Source organism: Borostomias antarcticus, assembly GCF_949987555.1.
Source record: "Borostomias antarcticus genome assembly, chromosome: 20".
Taxonomy (NCBI): Eukaryota; Metazoa; Chordata; class Actinopteri; order Stomiiformes; family Stomiidae; genus Borostomias; species Borostomias antarcticus.
The window spans coordinates 13559013-13583054 of NC_140253.1; the positions used below are offsets into that span (position 1 = coordinate 13559013).

At 50.4% G+C, this 24042-nt stretch overlaps 2 protein-coding genes across 2 annotated transcripts in view; one reads left to right on the forward strand and one right to left on the reverse strand.

Moving 5' to 3' along the window:
* The window catches only part of fam184b (family with sequence similarity 184 member B), a gene marked incomplete at both ends in the record, with an annotated part of 62735 nt that extends 55355 nt beyond the window's left edge, over positions 1 to 7380 (reverse strand). The window contains 4 exons of the mRNA XM_084454687.1: positions 1167 to 1367; positions 1578 to 1832; positions 2243 to 2431; positions 7234 to 7380. Coding sequence (XP_084310813.1) covers positions 1167 to 1367; positions 1578 to 1832; positions 2243 to 2431; positions 7234 to 7380 — 792 coding nt within the window. The remainder of the gene's footprint in view (positions 1 to 1166; positions 1368 to 1577; positions 1833 to 2242; positions 2432 to 7233) is intronic.
* A 1931-nt stretch (positions 7381 to 9311) lies between these two features.
* ncapg (non-SMC condensin I complex, subunit G) lies at positions 9312 to 23858 on the forward strand (the record flags this gene model as incomplete). The annotated part of the gene is made up of 21 exons (XM_084454259.1): positions 9312 to 9419; positions 9758 to 9979; positions 10207 to 10435; positions 11039 to 11184; positions 11342 to 11426; positions 11629 to 11821; positions 12092 to 12241; positions 13711 to 13851; positions 14406 to 14529; positions 14678 to 14767; positions 16640 to 16825; positions 17270 to 17380; positions 18376 to 18495; positions 18672 to 18917; positions 19041 to 19222; positions 19810 to 19972; positions 22490 to 22657; positions 22884 to 23007; positions 23278 to 23325; positions 23510 to 23579; positions 23729 to 23858. 21 exons carry the CDS (start codon positions 9312 to 9314, stop codon positions 23856 to 23858), a joined length of 3036 nt encoding a protein of 1011 aa, XP_084310385.1.
* Between the last annotated feature and the right edge of the window lie 184 nt (positions 23859 to 24042).

Sequence of the window (24042 nt, forward strand, 5' to 3'; positions counted from 1 at the left end):
CCTGTTGTATTTATATTTTACTAATCTTCCTCTTAAGCTCTAAGTCACTTGTTTAGAAAGGAGATGCACTTGTGAGTTCTGGTGACTAGTAGTACATTGAAAACATAATGTATGTAATAATGTAATTGTTGTAAGTCGCTTTGGATAAAAACGTCTGCTAAATGACTAATGTAATAATGTAATATAATGTAATCTATAATAACATATAATGCCTATATGCCAGCTATAATGAGTTATAATGACTATCAGCTATAATGTGTTATGATAACTAACCAGTTAATGGTTATAATAAACAACCAGCTTTGGACATGCAAAAGTGAACCTCGGCACTCATTTATTAATTATTAGAATAAATCCAATACAATGCCTATATCTCAGCTATAAGGAGTTATAATGCCTATTGCCTATATGTCAGCTAGGAGTCATATTACCTATATCAACTATAATGAGCTAATGTATGCAGAATTATAATATATCAGCTATAAGGACTTATGATGACTACTCAGCTATCATGAGTTATAATGGCTACTGTACAGTACATGTATGTATATGTGAAGTGTAACAGGTTGTGACTGTGCAGCTGGGAGCTTTAATGGTGGGTGTGTGTAGCTGTCAGCTGGGAGGTGTTAATGAAGGGTGTTCATCCGGCCTGAACTCTTCATTACCAGACACTGATTAGCGAGAGCAGCGTTTAGCTCTGGAAGGGTCCAATACTGACTCTCTGTCTCTCTGTCTATCTGGCCGTCTGTAAACACTGGCTGTCAGAGGACAGAGCCACATTAAGAACTGGCTATGTGTGTATGTGTGTGTGTGTGTGTGTGTGTGTGTGTGTGTGTGTGTGTGTGTGTGTGTGTGTGTGTGTGTGTGTGTGTGCGTGTGTATGTGTATGTGTGTGTGTGTGCGTGTCTGTGTGTGTGTGTGTGCGTGTGTGTGTGTGTGTGTTCGTGTCTGTGTGTGTGTGTGTGTGTGTGTGTGTGTGTGCGTGTGTATGTGTGTGTGTGTGCGTGTCTGTGTGTGTGTGTGTGCGTGTGTGTGTGCGTGTCTGTGTGTGTGTGTGTGTGTGTGCGTGTGTGTGTGTGTGTGCGTGTCTGTGTGTGTGTGCGTCTGTGTGTGTGTGTGTGTGTGTGTGTGTGTGTGTGTGTACGTGTGTGTGCGTGTGTGTGTACCTGTATCCTCTCCTGCAGTTTGACGGCTTGGCGTTTGCTGTCCGCGAGTTTCTGCAGCTGGTTCTCCACCTCCTCCTCCGCCCTCCTCACCCTCTCCCTCAGCGCCGTGTGCATCCCTCTCTTCTCCTCCTCCTCCCTCTCCTCCCACCGCTGTCTCTCCTCCCTGCGCGCCTCCTCCGTCCTCCTCCTCATCTCCTCCATCTCCTCCTGCGCCTCCCTCATCCTCCGCTCCCACCCCTGCCTCTCCTCCCTCACCGCCGCCTTCTTCCCCTCCTCCGCTTGCTCCTTCTCTCTCCTCAGAGTCCTCACCTCCTCGGAGAGGAGGTGTAATCTCTCCCTCTCGTCCGTCCTCCTCTCCTCCTCCCCTCTCCTCCTCTCCTCCTCTCCCCGCCTCCTCTCCTCCTCCCCCGCCTTCCTGTCGTCGTCCAGGCTCCGCTGGAGCTCCTCGCGTCGGGCCTCCAGGGCGCGGACGCGCTCGCCGGCCCTCTCCAGCTCGCTCCCCAGCTGGGAGCTCTCGTCCTGGGCAGCGCCGAGCTGCGCCTGGGCCTCCTGCCTCTCGGCCTCCGCGGCCTGGAGCTTCTCTTCGTACCCCCTCCTCAGCTCCGCCTCCGCCCCGCGCTCCCTCTCCTCCGCCTGGACACGGAAGCTGTCGAAGGCGGCCTGCACCTGGGGGCCATTTTATACTTACTTACATTGTATACTTTACACAGAGTAGAAAAATCGGGCTCTGTTCAACTAGTCCAAAAATATATATTTTTAGCAGGTGCGTGAGCCAAAGGCATGGAAAATGGAAGATGCTCGCACACATGAGACAAAGGGGATGTCCAGGACGCAAAAATATATTCTCAATCTTTTCAAAACAGGAAGCTGTACAAAAGATAAGTGCTAACAAAAAGTGTAGGATGAGAAAAATGGAGAGACTTCCTTTACACAGACACACACACACACACACACACAGACACACACACACAGACAGACACACAGACACACACAGACACACACACACACACACAGACACACACACACAGACACACACACAGACACACAGACACACACAGACACACACACACGCATACCTGGGCCCCGACCTTCTGATGTTCATCTAGAGACTCCTGAAGCTCCAGGAGGCGTGTCCTCAGGGCAGACTCCTCCTCCTCCTGACCTGTTTCCACAGCGACGTGATGCAGCGTATCCTGGTGGGCGTGGCTGAGGGACAGTAGGACCGCCTCCTGCTCCTCATTCTTAGTGTTCAGAGAATAGATCACCTGGAGAGACACATCAGAGAATAGATCACCTGGAGAGACACATCAGAGAATAGATCACCTGGAGAGACACATCAGAGAATAGATCACCTGGAGAGACACATCAGACGCCCTTTTCACATCATATAAGTGGGGTTTTTAAAACAGGAGAGCACCGGGAATGAACACAGGACAAACAGGCGATTGACACCTTTCACACTGACAAGTATGCCTTTCCTAAAAGGGGTTAGAGAGAGAGAGAGAGAGAGAGAGAGAGAGAGACAGGGAGATGGAGAGAGAGAGAGAGAGAAAGAGAGAGAGAGAGAGGAGACAGACAGGGAGAGATAGAGCAGATTGTGTCCAGGCGGTAAAAAGTGATTGTCTAATAACATTTTGGGATCTTTTTTTCCGCTAGTTTCTAGCTCGCCATCTTGTAAATTAATTTGAAAGAAAAAAACATCTAAAGAATTCAAAAATCTCGTCCATGAACGTTTCGGAGCTGGTCGCTAACGCTGGTACAGAGCCAGTACGTATGATTCTAAGGGTTGAAGGCCTGAGGAAACATTCTTAACTACGGTGCCACATAAATAAATAAAAGATAGCACATGGAATATGAAACGAACGCATTCAAAGTATGTTTTCCAGCATGTGTAGGGGGAGATACCCTACTGCATGTCCAGCGGTAGTAGTCTGCTTCCCCAGAGACAGAGTGTGCTGGCAGCTCCGAGACTCGTCCAGGGGGGACGTGTAGAGAACATGTGAACATGTGAAATATAGGCTGTGTCCCCCTCACCCTGTCCCCACGTCACACACAGTGTCATCATCTTCTGTTACAGCCCCCGATGTCTCACTTATTTCCTTAGCCGTAGTGTGTGTGTGTGTGTGCGCTCGTACGTGTGTGAGTGTGTGTGTATGAGTGTTTGTGTGTGTATGTGTGTGTGTGAGTTTGTGTGTGTGTGTGTGTGTGTGTGTGTGTGTGCATACGTGTGTGTGCATGTGTGTGTGCGTGCATGTGTGTGTGTGTGCACAACTGCGCATGTGTGTGTGTGTGTGTGTGTGTGTGCGTTTGTGTGTGTGTGGAGAGTACCGTGGAGTCTCATATTTTACCGTGACGCCTCTCTGTCTGTGGTTCATAGCTGGCACACCCTTGCCGGACATTCCGTTTATGTGTGTGTGTGTGTGTGTGTGTGTGTGTGTGTGTGTGTGTGTGTGTGTGTGTGTGTCTCTGTGTCACTGTCCCACCCTCATTCACTCACGGTGGATTTAGTGTCAACACTCTCTCCCGCTCGGCCTTCACTGCATGACAACACCCGATCCCTGGCTCCAACCGACCAATGACATCGCCCCAAATACCAGCACCAGTATCACCCCCCTGTGTCCTGTCACTCAGGTATTGTCATGTCATATCGCCTGGCCAATCACGTCATTCCGTTTTGAACTTTGACCTATGAGGGTAACACAGTCTCTCTCTTTCAAGTGTTTCTGTCTGTTTGAAAGACCAAAGTAAAAAGAGGGAGGGGAAGAGAGAGAGGGAGAGAGAGAGAGAGAGAGAGAGAGAGAGGGAGAGAGATTGATTGATTGATTGATTCGCAGGCTGGCCCTAAAAAAGCACATTTACAACCGGGTATCCATTTTGCGATTGGATATCTGCCCCCTCCGTCCCTCCCTCCCTGCGAGTCGAGCGCTAACCATGATTGGTCGTCGCGCTGACAGACAGGTCTGGGTGACCAATCAGCCACGCCTGTCACCTCTCCTGCTACAGTAAATCCCTGCTGCGGGTCTCTGGATTGATCCCACGAGGTCGATAATGTTATTCATGTAGCATTAGTAGGAGCCGGTGGCCCTCCCCATATCGACAAGAACTTCACAGTCAGCAAAGCGTGAAATTAATATTCTGTCTACAGCGTGAGGAAGGGTTGGGACTTTGCAGTGAGGGAGAGCTCATGTACCAGAGCGAGATATGAGAGGGTACGTTTGGTAGTGAAGACATGTGAGACACACACACGCACACGCACACACACACACACACCCTGGTGAGAAAACAGGCTGAACAAAGTATAGAGTTATACCAGCATTGTACGTCAGTGTGTGTTACTGTGCATTTGAGCACCCTACACCCTACACAAGTGTGTGTGTGTGTGTGTGTGTGTGTGTGTGTGTGTGTGTGTGTGTGTGTGTGGACAGCTAGAACAGCTGGCCCTGCCTTGTCCAGCCCTCTCCCCCTCTCTTCCATTCTGCCATGTAAACACACTCTAGCGTGTTGCTGGTTATCTTTAGCTGGGCTAGACACAGATCCATCTCACACACACACACACACACAGATCCTTCTCACACACACACACACACACACAGATCCTTCTCACACACACACACACACACACACACACACACACACCACACACACACCACACACACACAGATCCTTCACACACACACACACAGATCTTTCACACACACACACACACACACACACACAGATCCTTCACATGCACACACACACACACACACACACACACACAGATCCTTCACATGCACACACACACACACACACACAGATCCTTCACACACACACACACACACACACACAGATCCTTCACACACACCACACACACAGATCCTTCACAAACACACACACACACACACACACACACACCACACACACACAGATCCTTCACATGCACACACACACACACACACACAGATCCTTCACACACACACACACACACACACACACACCACACACACACAGATCCTTCACACACACACACACACCACACACAAATCCTTCACATGCACACACACACACACACACACACACACACACACACACAGATCCTTCACACACACACATACACACACACAGATCCTTCACAAACACACACACACAAACACACACACACACACACACACACACAGGCCCGGTCAAGAGGAAGCGGGCCGGGGTAGCAGACGGACTGCGCTTATATAGCGCCTCTCCACCTTAACGGACCAATCGCTTTACAATGGCCTCTCATTCGCCCATTCACACACACACACACACATTCGCCATGCCAACGGCGGCCATCTGCCGCGCAAAGCGCCCACCTGCTCATTGGGAGCAGTTCAGTCAGGCAGTGTCTTTCTCGCCCAAGGCAAGACACTGACGCAAGACACTCCGGCATGCGGACAGGAGCAGCCGGGGATCGAACCGCCAACCCCCCCCCCCCCCCCCCCCCCTCCTCCATGATCAACGGACGGCCCGTTCGTGCTGCACCCTGAGCCACAGCTGCCCCCGGGCGTGTTAACGTTGAGAGGGCTAGTCGGGGGCAGGAGGGAGGTGGAAGGGTGTGGTGAGGATAAGTGAGGGGGGGGGGCTGGATTTCGGGGGCGGTGGTGGTGGGGGGGGGGGTTATATGAGGTGTATAAGGTTACAGCCTCTAACCCAATTCTCAGTCGCCCCCCCCCCCCCAAACAACCATAAAAACCCCGCTTCACGTGACGCCTCTTTCTCTCCCCCGTAGCGCCGATCGGGAGGATGATGAGGAGAGGGTTTTGCGTGTGATCTAAGGAGGCGGAGTCTGTGGAGAGGAGATGTGGCGGTGCGTCACAGTGGGGGGCGCTGACAGCCTTGTTGTTGTTGAGCGACTGGCAGAGGTGCAGTACACTTATGGGCACAACTGCTGACCTGTGTGTGTGTGTGTGTGTGTGTGTGTGTGTGTGTGTGTGTGTGTGTGTGTGTGTGACACTTGGCCACCAAGTGCACAAGGAGTGTGTGTGTGTGTGTGTGTGTGTGTGTGTGTGTGTGTGTGTGTGTGTGAGTGTGTGACTCAACTTCACACAGTACTACCCTAGGCACAGGGGTTCACACACACACACACACACACACACACACACACACACACACACACCTGCAGAAGTGGACACTGCAGGGTGGAGGAATAACTGCACAGTCATCAGTAACAGCCAGCAACCTCCCTCCCTATATGCACATCCTTTAGTCTCTCTCTCTCTCTCTCTCTCACACACACACACACACAGGCACACGCACACACACGTACACACACGTACACCGTGCACCACACACACGCACATACATACACGCAAGCACTGTGCAGAATGGTTGGACACATTCACACACGCACACACACACACACACATGCAGAACGGTTGATATATGGACACACTCACTCACTCAGTGACGAACGCGCACACACACACACACACACACATACACACACACACACACACACACACACACACACACACACACACACACACACACACACACATCTTATGTCTGATGTATTTCCCTGTCCCTATTAGCTTGCTGGGAAGCTGGTCTACTGAAGCCTACACTGCTGGATGAAATACCTACACCATGCTGTTGCACGATATAACGGTATATGCCTAGCCTACATAATTCATCCACATTCCGTGACGCCGATCCGCTTTCAAAACACACACTAAATGAAAACCTAAATGATGCGATGGGGTGTCAAACTGATGTCAGAGCAGTTCAACGTCAACCGCACGGACAAGAGAGCAAGGGAAGCCGCGCGTGCAGTTGACGAGGGCGGGTAGAAAAGGCATCGTTGATGTTTTTGTGTCTTTCAAATCTCTCAATGTACAACAGACGGGTTCCCGAGAGGGGAAAATGGTGTGTTTTCTCGACTGCGATGATAACCACCACCATCCCCGCGGACAGCAATAGGCTGCGATGTCAGCGTGACTGACCGCTGTCACATGATAGCCGGTCTGATGGACACGGAGCTGATGAGCCTGGGACTAAATCCACCGACGCGACAACCTCCGCGGCGCGTAAACCCCCCGGTGACCGCGCGTCTTACCTTGGTGAGCTGGGCTATCTTCTTGCACATCTTGCTGTGCATCTGGTAGTCGTACAGCTCCTGCTCGATGTTCGGAAACTCTGCCGCAGTCCCGTTAACGGCGCCCGGCCCGGCGGGCTGCGCAGCCTTACCGGTGCCCGAAGCCATAACCCCGGTGGGAACTTCCCGGGGACAGTCTGAATAACCCGACCGAATAGCGGACAAATCTCCCGGATCAGACCTTGCCAGTCAATCATGCATTTCATTCCTTTGTCGATAGACCCGACGCTCCCCTGCGGTGAATAACAGCACGAGCTTCATGGTGGAAATCGGTGGGGTCTCTCTCCTCGTGCGCTCGGTGGCCCCCCGCCGCTGTCCGCCCGGTGCTCGCGGAGGTCACGGGCTGGAATTCCATCGGGTACGCGCGCTCGCGTCGACGGAAGCCGTCTGACAACCGGGATCTTTATTCAACGAGGAGGATGAAGGCGTGCGTCCCGACCACCTGTCTCGCGGCAGGGGCGGAGAGGGTGTGGATATGGAACATTACCGGAGACGGTTCTCGCGCACTGCTGCAGTGCCGCCCCGCCCCTCCCGGTATCACTGTATAGCGGTAGCCCTAAACAGGGGATCCTCCTACACATGTTTCAGCTCAACGATTTAGTAACGTATGGCCATTTGGATGAGTTGCAATCCAAAATCTATATTGGGTCCACCTATGGCATATTCCCTTGGCTACCTGAATTGGCATTCCAGTTCAATTAGGCTACTGGCCAGCTTTTGTTGGGATCAATGGCCGGGTTTCAGTGATCGATCTTTATTCGTTGTAGGTAATGCCATTAGGCAAAAACACAGAGCTGTCCATTTATATTTCCTTATATCAAAAATAACTTTCCTTGACCCAAATCCAGGCTTTATGGAGCAGATTTATTTTCTGAGCGATGTCCTTCCCACGGTGCATCCGTCCTGACCCCGTCCAGCTGCCAGCACGCCGACAGCTGCGGCCTTGGCAGCGCGCAACAACAGACGGGTTGCAGACGCAGATTTAGATGCATATGATGACTAGGCCTGTTATTATTTCTAGGCTTGATGTCTGGCTGTATGCTTTATCTGTGCTACAAATAGTCCTCCTGATATTCTCGTATGTCCACCCTCCAGTAAAATGCTTTGTTTCTAGGACTGAATGAAACGAATGTATCTTAATTCTGAAGCTCGCTTTGTCCCGTTGACGGCAGACCTACATGGGCTAGGCCTTTTCCTCCTTGGTAATATAATATTAGGCTACCTTCTCTTGGAATTGATTAGTGCTGATAAGATACTGTAAGGACACGCAATAACAATAATTCCAATATAGCCCTTCCTGTACCTGTACTGGCAATATATGGCGAAAATAAACTTTCAATTCTATTCTATTCTATTCTATTCTATTCTATTCTATTCTATTCTATTCTATTCTATTCTATTCTATTCCATTCTATTATATTCTATTCTATTCCATTCCATTCTATTGTATTCTATTCTATTCTATTCTATTCTATTCTATTCTATTCTATTCTATTCTATTCTATTCTCTCGGATGAGAACGAGCTCGCGCCAAAGCGAGTGGAGGTGGGCGGGGCGGAATCTCAATCTACACTGGTGGATGTGACGTAGCCATCATGGTAGGCATGCACAGCACGAGCCCGCTGGGAATTCTCTTCTCGCGAGACCAACAGTTGAGTTTGAAAACAGGCGGCAGTAGCGACAGAGACCCGCACGTTGACAAAGTAAGAACTTGTCATTATTCCAATAAGATCAATACATGGATACGTCGTATAGAAGTTGGTGAGTTATTAAGTATCGTGAATAATGAGACGGTAAAGTAATTCGTGTTGGTAAATGCCAGCGTCGCCAGTGTTTTTCTGGGAGTTGTTGCTCGTTTGTTCCGGGGGGGTTTGCGAGCCCCTGGGATCGAGGTGGGCTGTGTGTCGTGGTTACAGAAACACAAGCTAGAAGCGTCTCCGTTTAACATCCTGATGGTTATGTCGTTTTGGATCAGATTTTTCTATCGGTCGGTGGATTAGACTTACAGCATTGTTTGCGTACTTCCAGGGTAATCAAAGATGACGGCGGACAATGATCAGCAGATCAAGGAGGCGTTTCAACTCGCTCAGAAGGGCCACAACAACAAATCTAAGCTGGTGGCCAGCCTGAAGAACCGCTACAACAAGGTAACACCTTACTAGGTCTGCGGTTCGACTCATCAGCTGGCAAGGGGAACCAGTCTGCCCAGCAAACATGTCTGTGAATATGTCAAGGTGGTTTACTGCACAGGATTTTGGTATAATCTATGATCTAGCTCTTGTTTTGGTAATAGGAATAGGGTACAGCCATTTTGTATTAAATGCTGATGAATCACACCTCAAGAGATGTTGGCCTGCTCCTTAAACAAATGTGTGTTTCGCCGGTCATACTCCGCGTTCTGCTGAAAATCTGCTACCTCTCTTTCTCTCTCTCTCTCGCTCTCTCTCTCTCTCTCTCTCTCTCTCTCTCTCTCTCTCCTGTCCAGTTGGAGGATAAGACTCTATTCCACGAGGAGTTTGTCCACTACCTGAAGTACGCCATGATCGTGTACAAGCGCGAGCCCGCCGTGGAGAACGTCATCGAGTTCGTCTCCAAGTTCGCTACGAGCTTCGTGTCACACCCCAAGGAGGGCGAGGAGGAGGAAGAGGACGATGAAGAGCAGGAAGAGCACCCTTTCTTGAATTACATCTTCAACTTCTTGTTGGAGGTATTGTCCCGCAACCCCCCCCCCCCAGTCCAGACCAATTCAGTGAATGTTCATTGCAAAGGGGACATGCTTACTAACCATTTTAAATTTTTATAATTTATCGTATACTGTAGGCTAAGTATACCTAGATGTAGACTTTTGTCTTTGCATCGACCACATATTTCTCTTTCTCTCCCTCCCTCCCTCCTTCTTTCTGTCTACTCCATCTTCTCTCTCTCTCTGGCCAGAACCACAAGGCCAACAGCCACGCGGTGCGTTTCCGGGCGTGTCAGCTGATCAACAAGCTCCTGGGCAGCATGGGGGAGAACGCCCAGATAGACGACGAGCTGTTTGACAGGATCCACCAGGCCATGCTGGTCCGCATCACCGACAAGTTCCCCAACGTCAGGATCCAGGCCGCCCTCGCCATGGCCCGACTCCAGGAACCCCAGAACCACGACTGCCCCACCGTCAAAGGTGCGCACACACTCACTCACGCTCTCTCTCTCTCTTTCTCTCTCTCTCTCTCTCTCCCACACACACACACACACAAACGCACACTCACTCACTCACTCACTCACTCACGCTCTCTCTTTCTCTCTCTCTCTCTCTCTCTCTCTCCCACACACACACACGCACACTCACTCACACACACACACACACACACACACACACACACACACACACACACACACACACACACACACACACTCCGCTGCCGACACGCCTAAATCTTACCCAGACACCCACTGCCTACATTGCCTGTTTCACAGTCCATATTTACTTTCACCTTACGGTTATTGTGATCTCAACTCCCTCTCCTTCCCCCTCTCTCTACCCCCCCCCCCTCTCTCTCTCTCCCCCTCTCTCTACCTCTCTCCCCCCCCTCTCTCTCTCTCCCCCTCTCCTTCCCCCTCTCTCTACCTCTCTCCCTCCCTCTCTCTCTCCCCCCCCCTTCTCTCTCTCTCCCCCCCTCTCTCTACCCCCCCCCCTCTCTACTCCCCCCCTCTCTCTCTCCCCCCCCCTCTCTCTCCCTCTCTCTCTCTCTCTCTCTCTCTCTCTCTCTCTCTCTCTCTCTAGCCTATCTGTTGATCCTTGAGAATGATAGTAACCCGGAGGTTCGTCGAGCCGTTCTCTCCTGCATCGCCCCGTCCTCTCTCACCCTGCCCAAGATCTTGAAACGCACGCGGGACATCAAGGAGAGCGTCCGCAAACTGGCCTACCAGGTACACACACACACACACACACACACCACACACACACACACACACACACACACACACACACACACACACACACACACCAACCATCTACACAGGGCCTTCCTCTGTCAAATAGAGAGACTACTTTGTGACTGTGTGTGTGTGTGTGTGTGTGTCACAGGTGCTGGCCGACAAAGTTCACATCCGGGCCCTGAGCATCGCCCAGAGAGTCAGCCTCCTGCAGCAGGGCCTGCACGACTCTTCAGGTACCGCCTCCGTTTGGGTCCTATTATACAAAGACGCTGTGTTGACCGTACGCCTGTCTGACCACCGTGTGTGCGTGTCTGTGTGTGCGTGCGTCTGTGTGTGTGTGTCTGTGCGCGTGTGTGCGTGCGTGCGTCTCTCTGTGTGTGTGGGTGCGTGCGTCTCTGTGTGTGTGTGCGCGTCCGTGTGTGTGTGTGTGTTCAGAGGCGGTGAGGGAGGTGGTGCGCGCCCGTCTGCTCCCCTCCTGGCTGCGTCTGCTGGAGGGTGACGTGCTGGAGCTGCTCCACAGGCTGGACGTGGAGAACTGTGACCGGACGGCCCTGGAGACGCTCGCCGCCCTCTTCAGCACCACGCCGCCCCACCTGCTGCTGGACAACCGCATGCAGCTGGACAACAGGTGCTCGCACGCACACACACACACACACACACACACACACACACTACGTTCTCTCTTTCAGCGTGCGACATGGTAGATGTTCCTGGATGTCTCGGGTACCATTTACTGCAGTGTTACATAGTGTGTGTGTGTGTGTGTGTGTTGGGTGTTGGGTGTGTGTGTGTGTGTGTGTTGGGTGTGTGTGTGTGTGTGTGTGTTGGGTGTGTGTGTGTGTGTGTTGGGTGTGTGTGTGTGTTTGGTGTGTGTGTGTGTGTGTGTGCGTGCGTGCAGGAGGCTGATCCCCGTGGACTCTCTGAGCTGTGAGAGCGTGCTGTACTGGCGAGCCCTGTGTGAGTTCGTCAAGGGCCGGGGGCAAGAGGGGGAGGAGCTACTGGAGCAGATCCTGCCGGAGGCCGCCATCTACGCAGACTACCTCCACGAGTAAGACCGGCTCACCCGGGCCAGACACCAGAACGACGTCCGTCGCGTAGTAGAACCGTGATTTAGTGTGATGGGGAAGGTGCATTTGCTAGCAGTGCTGATCTTTAGCGGCTAGCTATATGGGTGTTAAAGGAACTATGAGCCTCTTCATTCGTTTTACATTGTAGTTAAAGAAAATTGTAACTTGATGTCTACACACTGTCCGAGAAACCCCAGCAGTGTTGCTTAGCTTGACCTACCGTCCACCTGAGAAACCCCAGCAGTGTTGCTTAGCTTGACCTACCGTCCACCTGAGAAACCCCAGCAGTGTTGCTTAGCTTGACCTACCGTCCACCTGAGAAACCCCAGCAGTGTTGCTTAGCTTGGCCTACCGTCCACCTGAGAAACCTCAGCAGTGTTGCTTAGCTTGGCCTACCGTCTACCTGAGAAACCCCAGCAGTGTTGCTTAGCTTGGCCTACCGTCTACCTGAGAAACCCCAGCAGTGTTGCTTAGCTTGGCCTACCGTCTACCTGAGAAACCCCAGCAGTGTTGCTTAGCTTGACTTACCGTCCACCTGAGAAACCCCAGCAGTGTTGCTTAGCTTGACCTACCGTCCACCTGAGAAACCCCAGCAGTGTTGCTTAGCTTGACCTACCGTCCACCTGAGAAACCCCAGCAGTGTTGCTTAGCTTGGCCTACCGTCCACCTGAGAAACCTCAGCAGTGTTGCTTAGCTTGGCCTACCGTCTACCTGAGAAACCCCAGCAGTGTTGCTTAGCTTGGCCTACCGTCTACCTGAGAAACCCCAGCAGTGTTGCTTAGCTTGACTTACCGTCCACCTGAGAAACCCCAGCAGTGTTGCTTAGCTTGACCTACCGTCCACCTGAGAAACCCCAGCAGTGTTGCTTAGCTTGACCTACCGTCCACCTGAGAAACCCCAGCAGTGTTGCTTAGCTTGACCTACCGTCCACCTGAGAAACCAGAGCAGTGTTGTTCTAACTAGCCTGGCCATCGGAGCATGAGGCCCTTAATCTCCGGGTCGTAGTTTTCAGAGCCACGTTGGGCGGCGCTGAGCATTTGTAATCTGATTTGTTAGATGTGTGCATAACGCAATATCACCGCGTACAGACGACAAATACATGCAGCCGTTTGTAGTTTGTGAACTCGGGCAGCTGTAGCTCAGGAGGTAGAGCGGCTCGTCTCATCATCGTAGGGTCGGTGTTTCAAATCCCGGCTCCTCCTGACGATATGTCCAAGTGTCCTTAGGTAAGAACACTGAACCCCAAATAGCTCCCAATGAGCAGGCTAGCACCTTGCATGGCGTGTGTGTGGGCGAATGAGAGGGCTTCGTCGTAAATCGCTTTGGATAAAAGCGCTACATAAGTGCAGTCCATTTCACCGTCTAACTCGGAGACACCCGAGCGGAAGAGTGCCACGCCCTCAGTTAGGACGCGGAACCCGCCGCCGTTCTGACGTCTCCCTGGCCGCAGGTACCTGCGTGGCGTGCCGCTGATGTCGGAGGATCAGAGGGCGGACTTCACCCAGCTGGAGGTCGTCATGACCAAGGAGTTCATCTCCCAGCAGCTCATCCACCTGACGGGCTGCCTGGACACCAACGAGGAGGGGGGGAGGTAAGAGAGTGGGGTTGGGCTGCTGACTTACTGTAGCAGGCTTGTAAAGTACTAGCGTAGCCGTAGGCCTGTACAGCTCATCACGGCTCGTCACTGCCCCTTCCACCTATTGCACATGTCCCCATTGTGGTGCCGTCTCACCCCCACTGTACATGACGGTGAGACCATGTGTCCTCAGTTCTGTGAGTGACAATTTTTTATTATTTATGGGGGGTTTTTGGACCGCAAACGGTCAGAGTTTGGGCCGCAACGAAATCCTCCAGTAATTCCCGCCTTGACTAGATTTCCTACTGTTTTTTTACTATTGCCCTCTTAGTACTGAGAATGGGAGCTGCAGATATCCTCTTTATTTCTAGTGTGGAGTTTTGATTGGAGACGGTTGCTACGGGTGTTTTTTCTTACCCAGATGACTGGCAAAACTTGCAAAACAACAAAAAAAAGTTGAATTTCTTAGTCTCTTGGCGGATTTGCCTCCCTATAGGGTATCTGGGTATTTAAGTACTTCCCCTGTGCTTCTGTAAATGGACTACTGTTCCCATGGTGCCGTGCTGCAGGAAGCGTGTGGTGGCCGTGCTGCAGAGGATGCTGGGACTGGCCCAGACTCCGCCCTCGCTGGTCTCCCTGCTCACAGAGAAACTCCTCAGCCTGATCCCCGACGACCACAGGCGCATCCAGATGGTGGGTCTCACACACACACACGCACACACACACACACACACACACTCTCTCTCTCTCTCTCTCTCTCTCTCTCTCTCTCTCTCTGTCTCTCACACACACACACACACACACACAGATAGGTGCCGGTGTTGATGTTTGTTTGTGGCAGGTGGCGGAAATCATCTCTGACGTCAGAGAGCCCATCGTGGTGGAGAACGAGCCGGTGGACGAGAACGAGAACCGCAGGAAGCAGGTCAAGGTGAGGAACCTAGAACCCCCCTCCCCGCCCCACAACCCCCCAAGCAGGAACAGTTCCTTTCTCCGTCTCCTTAATAAAAATAATAATTCATTATATTTATAAAGCAATATTCATTGAGAGGCAATCTCAAAGTGCTGAAAAACAGTTTGGCTAATGTTGCCTCCTTCCCAAATGCGTTGGCTAACATTAACATTACCTCAATTCCTGAACTCAGCTTAATCCAAACCAGTTTAACATGATCCTAAACTAATTTGGCTAAACTTGGCTTCGGTAAACTATAACTCCTTCCCTTGCTTTCTTACTGTTCAACAGTTTAGTTACAGTATGACCTCAACAGTTTAGTTATGACCTCAACAGTTTAGTTATGACCTCAACAGTTTAGTTACGACCTCAACAGTTTAGTTACGACCTCAACAGTTTAGTTATAACCAACAGTTTAGTTACGACCTCAACAGTTTAATTACGACCTCAACAGTTTAGTTATGACCTCAACAGTTTAGTTACGACCTCAACAGTTTAGTTACGACCTCAACAGTTTAGTTATAACCTCAACAGTTTAGTTACGACCTCAACAGTTTAGTTACGACCTCAACAGTTTAGTTATGACCTCAACAGTTTAGTTACGACCTCAACAGTTTAGTTATGACCTCAACAGTTTAGTTATAACCTCAACAGTTTAGTTACGACCTCAACAGTTTAGTTATGACCTCAACAGTTTAGTTATGACCTCAACAGTTTAGTTATGACCTCAACAGTTTAGTTACGACCTCAACAGTTTAATTACGACCTCAACAGTTTAGTTATAACCTCAACAGTTTAGTTACGACCTCAACAGTTTAGTTACGACCTCAACAGTTTAGTGATGACCTCAACAGTTTAGTTATAACCTCAACAGTTTAGTTATGACCTCAACAGTTTAGTTATGACCTCAACAGTTTAGTTATGACCTCAACAGTTTAGTTATGACCTCAACAGTTTAGTTATGACCTCAACAGTTTAGTTATGACCTCAACAGTTTAGTTATGACCTCAACAGTTTAGTTACGACCTCAACAGTTTAGTGATGACCTCAACAGTTTAGTTATAACCTCAACAGTTTAGTTATGACCTCAACAGTTTAGTTATGACCTCAACAGTTTAGTTACGACCTCAACAGTTTAGTTATAACCTCAACAGTTTAGTTATATAACCTCAACAGTTTAGTTATGACCTCAACAGTTTAGTTATGACCTCAACAGTTTAGTTATGACCTCAACAGTTTAGTTATGACCTCAACAGTTTAGTTATGACCTCAACAGTTTAGTTATGACCTCAACAGTTTAGTTATGACCTCAACAGTTTAGTTATGACCTCAACAGTTTAGTTATGACCTCAACAGTTTAGTTATGACCTCAACAGTTTAGTTACGACCTCAACAGTTTAGTGATGACCTCAACAGTTTAGTTATAACCTCAACAGTTTAGTTACGACCTCAACAGTTTAGTTATGACCTCAACAGTTTAGTTATAACCTAACAGTTGAGCTTCAACATCATTGTTCCTCGGCTCTGACCTCTCTCTCTCTCTCTCTCTCTCTCTCTCTCCCTCCTTCCCTCTCTCCCTCTCCCTCTCCCTCTCTCCTTCCCTCTCTCCCTCTCCCTCTCTCCTTCCCTCTCTCTCTCTCTCTCTCTCCCTCCCTCTCTCTCCTTCCCTCCCTCTCTCTCCCTCTCCCTCTCTCCTTCCCTCTCTCTCTCTCTCTCTCTCCCTCCCTCTCTCTCCTTCCCTCCCTCTCTCTCCCTCTCCCTCTCTCTCCCTCTCTCTCCCTCTCTCTCCCTCTCTCTCCCTCTCTCTCTCTCTCTCTCTCTGTCTCTCTCCTTCCCTCCCTCCATCTCTAGCTGGCGGAGGTGAAGGTGCGGATCCTGGAGGCTAAGCAGGCTCTGGAGGACTGCGTCTCAGCGCAGGACTTCAGCGGCGCCGCCCACTTGAAGGAGTTCATCGTGGAGCTGGAGAACCACAGGAACCAGATGATGCAGGAGTCGGCCGAGAGCAGCCAGCCAGACAAGGAGACGCGCACAGAGAAGGTGTGTTTCTCAACACACACACACACACACACACTACACACAACACTCTACACAAGACCTGTCCTTGGGCTAGCAGTGTGTGTGTGTGTGTGTGTGTGTTTACCCCTTAGAGGAGGTAGGAAAAATTGATTCATGTAAGAACCTCGATACCATTATCTATGATTATCGATCGATTCACAAATTACTAAAAGACAAATCTTTTCAGTCAGTTTTTTTCCACTCACGTTAGATGCTTTGTTGTCAAAATGCTGTGTGTTTGCCGGCGGTCCAGCAGGGGCGCAGCAAGTTAGCGCTCGGGGTGTATTTACTGGGCTACTGTGGTCAAATGGTGGGAAAGCCATTGAAATGTATAATCTATCACATTGATCATCATCAATCATGGGGAATCTATCACATGGATGATCACGACTAACCATGACCCCGTCCGTCCGTCCTCCCTGTCAGAACGACCCGGAGACCATGCTGAGGTGTCTGACCATGTGTGCTGAGCTGCTGAAGCAGATGAGCATCAAGACGCGCATGGGACCCACCATGAGCGCCATCACCTCCTCCCTGGTAATCCACCGGAATATCTATCTATCACTATCACCCCCTCCCTGGTCATCCATCCATCCATCCATCCATCTGTCCATCCATCCATCCATCCATCTATCCATCCAATCACCATGAAGCGCCATCACCTCCTCCCTGGTAATCCACCTGAATATCTATCTATCACTATCACCCCCTCCCTGGTCATCCATTTGAGTTAGACGCCTCTGAGCACAGCTTGCTATGTTTGTCTTGACTGACACGTTTTGTAGCCCTCCGCTTACGTTACAAGCTAACTAATATCATTATCTCAGATTAAAAGAACAAAACGTGTGATGCATTCAGTCACCATTTTATTTCGGCTGGTTATTTATTTGAGAATACAGCGATGTCCTCTGCAAATATAGCTAACGTTAGATCCATTTTCCCCTCATAACATCTTGCGGTAAGCAAAACTTCCACCTGCCTCACGGCCACTTCATAATAAGCTTGCTAGCCACCTCAAATAGTTAACCAAATGTTACATAGCTCGCTCGATAATGAGGATTGAAAAGCAGTGTGGTCGTAAACTTTCACAGGTTCATTGCTGAGTATTCATAAATGTTCAAACTGTGTAGTAAGTTAGTGCACATAATACAAACCTTCATTCATTACCGAAGGCGCTGTCGGTAATGCAGGGCAGGCACGTCGTGTCTTGACTCTTTGCTGTGGATATGGGAGGCACGAGTGCTGCAGTTCACTTGCTCCCTCTACTGGATAATTGTAGAAATATCTGTTTTTATTTTATTTTACAGCGTTTAAGTGGAAAATACAGGCGGAAATAATGTTTTTTAAATAGGGACATATCGGCTGCATAACGGCCGATACCGATGTCGTTAAAAAGGTCTAAAAACAGCCGATATATCGGCTCTTCCGATATATCGGTCGGGCTCTAGTATGTTCCTCCAAAAACCTCTCTCTCTCCCTCTCTCTCTCCCTCTCCCTCCCTCCCTCTCCACCCCTCTCTCCCTCCTGCCCAGATCCTGCCCAGTATTGCTAATGCCCATCCAGCTGTTCGCAACATGGCCGTGGTGTGTCTGGGCACCTGTGCTCTCCACAGCAAAGAGCTGGCCAACACACACATGGTGCTGCTGCTTCAGGTAACATGCTCACGTACACACACACACACACACACACACACACACACACACACACACACACACACGGGCGTTCACTCACAGACAGTCTCATACACATGTGCACACACACAGCAACTAATTACCCCCACCCTCCTATCTGTGTGCGTGTGTGTGTGCGTGTGTATGTGTGTGTGTAGATCGCCCAGCTGGACGAGGCCAAGATCCGTGTCAGCGCCCTACGGGCCGTCATCGACCTGCTGCTGCTCTACGGCTTCCAGCTGCTCTCCGCCGGCCCCGCCCCCCGGCAGGCCCCGCCCCCTCCGCTGTCGGACAGCCGGGAGGAGGAGCCCACGCAGGCGGAGGACAGGGAGGAGGAGCCGGAGGAGGACAACGGCACAGCTCAGGGCATCCTGATGATGCTCTCCGACTTCCTGGACAGCGAGGTGTGTGTGTGTGCGTGTGTATACTAGTTTACAATGTTTCGAACAAGACCCTGTAAACCGTGTGTGTGTTTCTGTGTGTGTGTGTGCGTGTGTGTGCGTGCGTGTGTGTGCGTGTGTGTTCAGGTGTCCGAGCTGCGTTCGGAGACGGCGGAGGGCCTGGCTAAGCTGATGTACTCCGACCGCATCTCCAGCGCCAAACTGCTCTCCCGCCTGGTGCTGCTGTGGTACAACCCCGTCACCGAGGACGACACCCGACTACGCCACTGCCTGGGCGTGTTCTTCCAGCTGTACGCCCGGGAGAGCAGGTAACGACACACACACACGCCAAATAAACCGCTAATTAATACACCTAGTATCCACGATGCTAACCACACAGTTACGCTCACACGCCAAACGATCACGCGGCCTTGACGAGGGATGATTCTGTGCGGGCTTGCTCGCTAGCTAAGGTTGAGGTCCGCACACAGCTACTCCACAGGGCTATTTATTAGGTAAAAGGTGACAACGTTTAGCCAGTTAGCCAGCTTTAGCTAGCTAGAGAACTTGGATGTATGACATTCCTGCGCAGGGTGATAATTCCATGCATTTAGCGCTAGCCAAGAACTTAAGTTAGTTAAGAGATAGCTAGCTAGATAACTACAATATTTTTGCACACGCACGTTTATTTAACACTAAAATCGTGCTAATTAGCTAGCAAACATGACATGGGTTTTGTATAGAGCAGTGGCAAACGTTAGTCACAAGTCGTTATCTAGCTGCAATCATGGACAGCCCAAGGACAGTATATCATTTATGCACATATCCTGTGTGTGTGTGTGTGTGTGTGTGTGTGTGGTGTGTGTGTGTGCGTGTGTGCGTGCGTGCGTGCGTGCGTGCGGCCTCCCACCACCAGGTCCCACCAGGAGTGTGTGGAGGAGTGTTTCTTGCCGACGTTGCGGACTCTGCAGAACGCTCCGGCCACGTCTCCGCTGGCCGAGGTGGACGTCACCAACGTGACCGAGCTCCTCGTGGACCTGACGCGCCCCAGCATCCTCGTCAAACCGTCCAACGCAGAGGTGACCATAATAATAAATTGGATTTATATAGCGCTTCTCATTTGCCGAGACAGATCTCAAAGTGCTTTACAGATAAAAAACAAATGGCACGAATAAAGATGACTAATCTAGGTTAAAACAAATGGATGACGAGATAAGATAACATAATAGAAAAAATTAATTAAAATTAAAAGGGGACTAAAACAAAGATGGGCCGCAAAAAAAAAGTCTCAAGGGAAGGAAGGCCTGTCGGAAGAAAAGGGTTTTAAAGGACAATGCTCGTTTTTGACAACCTGGACCTTATTTACGACATATTATAAGACGTTTGACTCACCGAGATCACTTTGGTGTAGTTCGGAGGCATGTAGAAGAAATCACATGCCATGATCTTTCGAAACGTCTTTCGAAACGAAATAGCTTCCTCACTTGCTCCAGCACTAATGCGCACAGCGCGCAATCGTCGCTGTGCGCATGCGTGCTGAAGCAAGTGAGGAAGCTATTTCGTGTCTAAAGACGTTTCTAAAGATCATATTACAGAGGCATGTGAAATACCACAACAGGCCTATGCTCTCTTTGTAAGCACAACTAGCGATTCATCAAGACAGATTGATGAAAACAACCGTTTCGCGGCAGAAAATAGATTTTTAGAAACAGCATAGTCGTTGCCCCCACCACCGCCATTACATGGATATACTGGCTCGCGCTGGATTTTACATTTCTTCTACATGCCTCCGAACTACAGCAAAGTGATCTCGGTGAGTCAAACGTCTTATAATATGTCGTAAATACGGTCCAGGTTGTCAAAAACGAGCATTGTCCTTTAAGGCCTGTTTTAAAAACCTGGATGGAAGGGGCAGTTCTGAGGTAGAAGGGGCAGTTCTGAGGTAGAAGGGGCAGTTCTGAGGTAGAAGGGGAGTTTTAGAGGCGTGGGGAGAAAGAGCAGAAGGCTCGATCTCCCATCGTCCAGAGACGTGTAGGAGGGATGTGGAGCAGAGGGGAGTGGCTAGAGCGGAGGGAGCGTGAGGGCTTGTAGGTGGTGATGATGAGGTCACTGAGGTAGCTGGGGCTTTGGCCATTTAGAGCCTTGTAGGTCAGGAGGAGGACTTTGAACTGGATCCTGTAGTGGACTGGGAGCCAGTGGAGTCGGGCGAGTATGGGGGTTATGAGGGCTGACTTTTTAGTACCAGTGAGGACTCTGGCGGCGCTGTTCTGGATGAGTTGTAGACGGTTGATAGATTTAACTGGGAGACCGGAGAAAAGTGCATTTCCATAATCAATTCGGGAGAAGATTAGAGCATTGACCAGTTTTTTTGTGTCGTCTTGTGAGAGGGATGACTTCAGTCTGCCATCACATAACCTCAATACAACCATCACATAACCTCAATACAACCATCACATATCCTCAATACAACCGTCACAACCTCATCACCACCATCACATAACCTCAATACAACCGTCACATAACCTCACTACAACCGTCACATAACCTCACTACAACCGTCACATAACCTCACTACAACCGTCACATAACCTCACTACAACCGTCACATAACCTCACTACAACCATCACATAACCTCACTACAACCTTCACATAACCTCACTACAACCATCACATAACCTCACTACAACCGTCACATAACCTCATCACCACCATTACATAACCTCACTACAACCATCACATAACCTCACTACAACCGTCACATAACCTCACTACAACCGTCACATAACCTCACTACAACCGTCACATAACCTCACTACAACCGTCACATAACCTCATCACCACCATCACATAACCTCATCACCACCATCACATAACCTCATCACCACCATTACATAACCTCACTACAACCGTCACATAACCTCACTACAACCGTCACATAACCTCATCACCACCATCACATAACCTCATCACCACCATCACATAACCTCATCACCACCATCACATAACCTCATCACCACCATTACATAACCTCACTACAACCGTCACATAACCTCACTACAACCGTCACATAACCTCACTACAACCGTCACATAACCTCACTACAACCTTCACTACAACCCAGATCCGCGGTGACCAGCTAGCTGATGAGACTGTCCGTTTTCCGAAAACGAGTTGCTTGCGCGTACATAACTCATGTACTGTATACGTACAGCATGTGTCCACATGGTGTCTTTTTCTGCTGGGGAGCGCCCTGCCAGCGCTTAGCACTGTCGCCTCACAGCAAGAAGGTCCTGGGTTCGATTCCCGCCTGGGACGGATGTCCGCACTGGGGTTGCTCTCCGCGGGGTTGTCGGGTACTCAGGTGGGGGAGAAAAGTGCATTTCCATAATCAATTCGGGAGAAGATTAGAGCATTGACCAGTTTTTTTGTGTCGTCTTGTGAGAGGGATGACTTCAGTCTGCCATCACATAACCTCAATACAACCATCACATAACCTCAATACAACCGTCACATAACCTCATGACAGTCGCAGCCGCGGGCAGAACCTGAACTCGGCCTCTCGTCCTCCTCCCGTGCCCCCCCCCCCCCCCTCCAGGAGGTGTGTGTCCATGACTACATGGCGGTGCGCGTGTGCGGGGAGATGCTGAAGGACCCCACGGCCCCCGAGGTGCGCCTCTACGCCAAGACCCTGGGCAGCCTGGACCTCAGCTCTGACGAGACCGCGCGCCGAGACCTGCTGTCCCTGCTGCAGCAGATCACACAGGTACGCGCGCGCACACACACACACACACACACACTGCCAGTGGAGTTCAAGGCTTGGTTTGAATTCATCTGCTATGACTTGATTGGGAGCCATGCGTGCCCATCCAGTTATATTAGATCAGACATTATTGCACGGAAGGTTGGATGCTTTAGGGTCCTACTGTACCTCATGCCACTTTATCTCTCCCTCTCTCCCTCTCTCTCTCTGTTTCTCCTCTTCCCTGCAGGTGGTGAAGGATCGTATTTGTCTCCGTGCGGTCGAGAAGTTGATTAGTCAGCTGGCGGACTCCAAGGAGCAGGCAGAGCTCCTAAACGCCAGTGCTCTACAGCCTCTAGATGTCAACGCTGACGGTACACACACACACACACACACACACACACACAGTCTCGAGTGTCAGCTTAACAGGATTTGGTCTCTCTCCACCCCGTGACTAACAAGATTTCTACACAGCCTTTCATAGCTCTCCGCCGGAACATAATTAGCTCCTATTATGAGAATAATATCGTTAAGTGGATTTAGAATTTGCCTTGTCAATGTAAAATTCACCCTCTTGCCTAAAGTCTTGTTAGTCCAGCAAGAAAGCACAGATAATGAATGTGTTCTTTTCTCCCTCTTCACAGAGGCTGCCAGTGAAGATCCTTCCAAGTCTGTCAAAAAACCCAAAAGAGGTAACTTCTGCCATATCCAAATATCCAAATGAAATGACTGAATTTACATGGCACAAAATCCAACGCTGTTTCAGTGGCCTGCTGAGAACATTATTAGAAAGCGTTCGGTTTGATATGGTGTGTGTGTGTGGTGCGTGTGTGCGGCGCGTGTGTGTGTGTGTGTGCGCGGGCGCTGCATGTGTAGGTCAGAGGAAAGCCACCACAGCCAGAGGGACCAAGAAGGCCAGCAGAACGACGGAGTCCTCAGAGGAAAGGTCAGTGTGTGTCGGAGCCGCGTTGCCGCGCCCGCCCTTTCGCCGCTGACAACTGAAGCTGCACGTGACCACGCCTCACCGTTTCACCTCTGACATACCCCCTCCTCCCCTCTCTAAATCCCCGCCATCCCTCCTCCTCCTCCTCTTAGTGATGGAGAGAACGTTCCGGACTCGCCCCCCGCCGCGGTCCGTCTACCTCGCAGGGCCAAAGCCGCAGCTCAGGAGAAGGTCCGGCTGGACCTCAGCGCTCTCATGAACCAGGAGGCCAACATGTCGTAGGTCAGACGCGCCGCTGCCTACGTGGGTCCCGCCACGCCACAGAGGCGCCCTGCACAGAAACAAGATATAGACCCTTCCCCGGAATTGATCGGTGTCGGCAAGATGGTGGAAGCATGACTAATCTCACCCGAGCAGAGTTTGAGACTAATAGCAAATGATAGCATATCCCATGGTTCGTTGTGGG